Source organism: Anas acuta, chromosome 21 (genome assembly GCF_963932015.1).
Source record: "Anas acuta chromosome 21, bAnaAcu1.1, whole genome shotgun sequence".
NCBI lineage: Eukaryota > Metazoa > Chordata > Aves > Anseriformes > Anatidae > Anas > Anas acuta.
In genome coordinates this window covers 7,961,823-7,966,344 of record NC_088999.1, presented here as the reverse complement: position 1 = coordinate 7,966,344, position 4,522 = coordinate 7,961,823, and the positions used below count along the sequence as shown (strand labels likewise).

Genomic DNA, 4,522 nt, shown 5'->3' with positions numbered 1-4,522 from the left:
TGCACTGTCATCAGTACATCCATTTTAAAATGAGTTAGAAGTAAGAATTTTCGTAAGTACTGTGTGAAAGTCTTGAAGTATTCGCCTTCACAGACTTAAGCCATACGGGAAGAAAACAAGGCCTGGTGCTTCACAGAGGAACACGTTCAGCTTCTCTCTGCACTGACACGCAGCAATACGCTTACACAGGAGGATTGAGTGAAAGTCCACAAAGTTGGACCCAGATCCTTCCATCCTCCAGCACGCCTATATTCTTTAGAATTAAACATTTTTATGTTTATTAGTTACGTGGACTGTTACGAATGCAGAAGAAAGTTTGGGCTCTCAAATGCTCTAAAGCAATATCTACACTCCCAGCTCCTACCAGTAAAACCATGTCTGGGAGAGAGAAAGACTGACTGTATTCCTGACAGAGCCATACAGCTACAGTCATTTATTCAGCAAATAGATCAGAAGTAGAGCACAAGTTTTCTTAGAGCCTCAGATGCTGTCTGCTAATCAGAATTAGAAGTAAAATAGGCTTGAACATAACCATTTCCTACACTAAGGGCAACTGGCTCTTCGTGTCTGAATTCTTATTTGAATTCTTATTACTGATCCGTATAGAGTAACAAAAGTTAACTTAGAAAGGTCAGCTACCCCTGGGATATAGGCTCTATTTGAATTAAGCAATATAATTGCAAGACACACAATCTAGTGAATGCCTTCCAAAATCAACAACCATTCTTGCACAGACAGCAAGGAATATCACTCACTGTCTATAATGACTGAAGAATTCTTGGTGCAGTTGGTGAGAAGAAAAGTAACACATTCCATTTACTCCTTTAATTTCAGTCTCTAAGCAATGTTCCATATTTTATTTTACCTTTAATTTTCTATGTATGCAATGACTTAAAAAAAAAAAAAAAAACTACATTTAATACAGATTTAGATGCACGTTACTGACATCTACTGGACAAAGTCATAACTGACTGTCCCACCCCAACGAGACTCCCTGCCATCCAGTGACTGGAGGACCATAATTTTGGAATAAATAGTTGTGGGTTTTATTCCCACCTTGTAAGTTCCAAGTGCCTGTAGTACAGAATATTGTGATGATTAGGAGGTTCCTACCCTACGACAGTAGTTACCTCACATCTATTTTACATTATGCCATTTTATCTGAAGAATTCTATCTAAACCACAGAAAATGCATTTAATTTAGAAGCTGTGAACAAAAAGAAAACAAATTAATCGATGTAACACTTTACAACAATTATGAATAATTACCTGAGTTCAGTGACCCACAATAAACAGTACATCCCAGAAGGGTCGGTCAAGGTAGAACTTTGTAGAAAGCAGAATGAACTAGAGGTTATGATCATTAAGAACAAATAAACGATTAATAATTGTTACTTCACTGTTAATAATTAGCTGATCATCTCACAGTTTGGGCTGGCCTTACCCTTTCCATAAATAGCATCTGAGTGACCAGGGGAAGCCCTCATTTTCCTGTTAGCATCACAGCCCCCACACTGCGTTGTATCTTCCACAATGGCATTCAGTGGAACCTGGCAGGTCTATGCTCAAGAGAACTATGAAGAGTTTCTGAAAGCTCTTGGTAAGTGTCAAGTTACTTCTGAAACAATTTCCTTGATTTGCAACACATGTTTTGCATGGCATCTTTTATTACAGTATTTCTATGTGCTTGTTTTTTTTTTTTTTTTTTCTTTTGTTTTTGTGGCAAACTACAAACTACTCCCTATCAGGTAAGTCTATTTGATTTGAAAATGAAAAGAAGCAATCTAAACACCAGTCCCTCATTAAAAAAGAGGTATATCAGAAAAAGACTTATTTTGGTTAACACATAATTTTACAAATACATTTCACTAGAATCAATTTGTCAATGACATACAGATTTCCAATGTGCTTTAGCAGAGGGGGCACTTTCCCTAGCATTACTGATTAATGTATGTGATAGCTGTTTCATAATCTAGAAAGAATTGACTTCGTAGTTATGATTTCATAGGTGCCAGCGTTAATAAAAATGCACTTATCCTCTTGACAGTCTTGGCAAAAAGATTCACATGTTTTTAAAAGTAAGAGATGTTCAGTAGAAAAAACTCAGATACAGTTGACAAGCCTAGCTCTGCAGTGTGATGCCTACAGCATTTTTTTCTGCTAAAGATGACACCTTCAAGTCATGCTAGAGACACCCTGTTAAGGTAGTTTGAGGTACCTGCACTGTTGCAGCTCCAGCCAGCCAGATAACCGTCATCTCCAGCGTCCCTGGAAAGAGATGAGGGAAACTGAATAACACACATAGTGTTAGTCACAGAGAAATGTCATGCTGTGAGGAGCCATTCCTGAAAGAAACAAAACATTGTCACACAGTATTAATCACTACAGTATCTAAATCTGCACAGACTAGATGGAATGGAACAGCATGTCCATCGAGAAGTGAGGAATCCAAAACAGGATTTGCCTTTTACCTTGGACATCATTTTCTGTCATTGGTTTGTACCTTCTGCACCTTGATCAGAGAAAAGAATTGGCTATTTCATATTGATGCACTACGTCATAACAGAAAAAGTAACTTTTTTGCCTTTTTCACAGCACTGTCAGAAGATATTATCAAAGTCGCTAGAGATATTAAGCCTGTTGTTGAAATACAGCAAAAAGGAGATGACTTTGTGGTGACGTCAAAAACACCCAAGCAATCTGTAACTAACTCATTTACACTTGGAAAAGAAGCTGACATTACTACTATGGATGGCAAAAAGCTAAAGGTAACAAATTTCAGGAACAAGTGCATCTCTATTCATCTTTATACTTCACTTTCTGTGCATGAGTGAAGCCTGTTTGTATCACTTCCGTTACCAAAAAAAAAACATGCATACATCTATCATTTCAACAAACATAAGTGTTTCTTTTAAAACTCTTATTAAAATACTGTGATCTCCTGCTTAAATTAGCAGATGTAATTATGAAGCATCGGTATCATCTGCATTGATTTCCTATCTATGTCTAATTTAATTTCATTAAATCTTCAATTTTTTATGTTTTCTATCTGCTTCAACAGTGCACGGTGAACCTAGTAAATGGGAAGCTTGTGTGCAAATCAGATAAATTCTCTCATGAACAAGAAGTTAAAGGAAATGAAATGGTGGAGGTAAGTGTTAGAAAATAACGGTGCATTAAAGGAATGCTGAAGGGAAAACATTCTGTGTTGATTAGCTCTTAAGCATGGGCTCAACACATTTAAAAAAAAAATGCTGGCCCCCAAACTGCTTTATTACTTGCAGAATTCCTCGCAGATGCTTTTGAGAACTATTATCCTGGGAACAATTCTAAGCACTGGAGAGTGAAAGGCTTTAGCTGGGGAGCATTAGGTAGAAAGACTGCTTATAAATTCCTGTAGATGACAATACAGTTGGTCCACCGACATTTCTTCAAAGTCCTTTACTAAGTTCTAGATGATTTATCACTGACAAAGAGCTTTTCTCTGTAGAGTTAAGCTCATCAAATTACCCAAGCAGACCTTTTTAGAAAAGACTACTAGCAGCATGCGAGCTGACTACGTGAAGGTTATGTCTTTTGGACACGCAACTTCCTAAGATCGATTTGAGTGTTTCAAACTACTTTTCAAAAACTAAGCAAAACACGTGGCAAAATAACACATCGCTCTTTGGGATGGTGGGTTTCTGTTCTGGGAAGCCTGTCTTTCCTGCACTATATACTATATACTTTGTTATACCTGTACTTATAGGCAGGCACTGAGACTTCTCCTAGGCTCTGTGGAATATTCTTGTGGAATAAGATGGATTTATAAATGAAATACAGAAACTTCTAGTCACGTAGCTATAAATTGGCATCCTAAAGCCCAAATGAAAAGCAAGTTGTGTTTGTCCCCTACAGACTATAACTGTTGGTGGAGTAACGCTCGTCAGAAGAAGCAAGAGAGTGTAAACGCCGATCACCTTCCTCGTGACACCTCTACCCACCCAAAATAAAGTGCCCTTTCCGTAAGGCCTGCTCTTTGCTATCTGCACATTGCGCTGCGGCCGGCCCGTCCTCACCAACCCCTCCCCGTCCTGCCACGAGCCCCCAGCCCCTCCGTCAGCACCCCGCCGAGCCCGGGCCCTGCTGGGGGTGAGGGCAGCGGGGAGATGAACGTTTCCTCCCTCCTCAGGCACTGACTGAACGCGTTCGGCTCCCACTGCCGTGTTTACACCGTGTGGGGACAGGGACAGGGGCGCTGTGAGGGCTCAGTGTGTCACGGCTGTGAGGGAGGGGCTGCGGCAGCGCACAGAGGGGCAAACAAAGCCGAGGCGCTCCGTGCGCGGGGGCAGGGGCACATTTTGACAACACAGCCCCAAAATCCCCGAATCTCAGCCCAAACACAGGGGGACCGCGGGGGGCAGGGCCGTCCCCTCAGGGCTGGGCGGGGCCGGCTCCTCAGAGTGGGGCGGGGCCAAGTCATGGGGGCGGGGCCAGGTCATGGGGGCGTGGTCGTCTCGTAGGGGCGGGGCCTCAGCCCCCG

General features: G+C 41.3%; 1 protein-coding gene across 1 annotated transcript; it reads left to right on the top strand.

The window, feature by feature from the left end:
• Positions 1-1,441: 1,441 nt before the first annotated feature.
• LOC137843163 (fatty acid-binding protein, liver) lies at positions 1,442-4,008 on the top strand. The gene is made up of 4 exons (XM_068658066.1): positions 1,442-1,600; positions 2,596-2,768; positions 3,062-3,151; positions 3,898-4,008. The coding sequence occupies exons 1-4, from the start codon at positions 1,534-1,536 to the stop codon at positions 3,946-3,948; spliced, it is 381 nt and encodes a 126-aa protein (XP_068514167.1). The 5' UTR covers positions 1,442-1,533; the 3' UTR covers positions 3,949-4,008.
• Positions 4,009-4,522: the final 514 nt, after the last annotated feature.

Excerpts from the sequence above, each read along its gene's own strand:
- LOC137843163 (XM_068658066.1), top strand. The coding sequence starts at position 1,534 with ATGGCATTCAGTGGAACCTGGCAGGTCTATGCTCAAGAGAACTATGAA. Across the intron at positions 1,601-2,595 it reads AGAGTTTCTGAAAGCTCTTG|CACTGTCAGAAGATATTATC; the intron begins GTAAGTGTCAAG and ends CCTTTTTCACAG. Across the intron at positions 3,152-3,897 it reads AAGGAAATGAAATGGTGGAG|ACTATAACTGTTGGTGGAGT; the intron begins GTAAGTGTTAGA and ends TGTCCCCTACAG.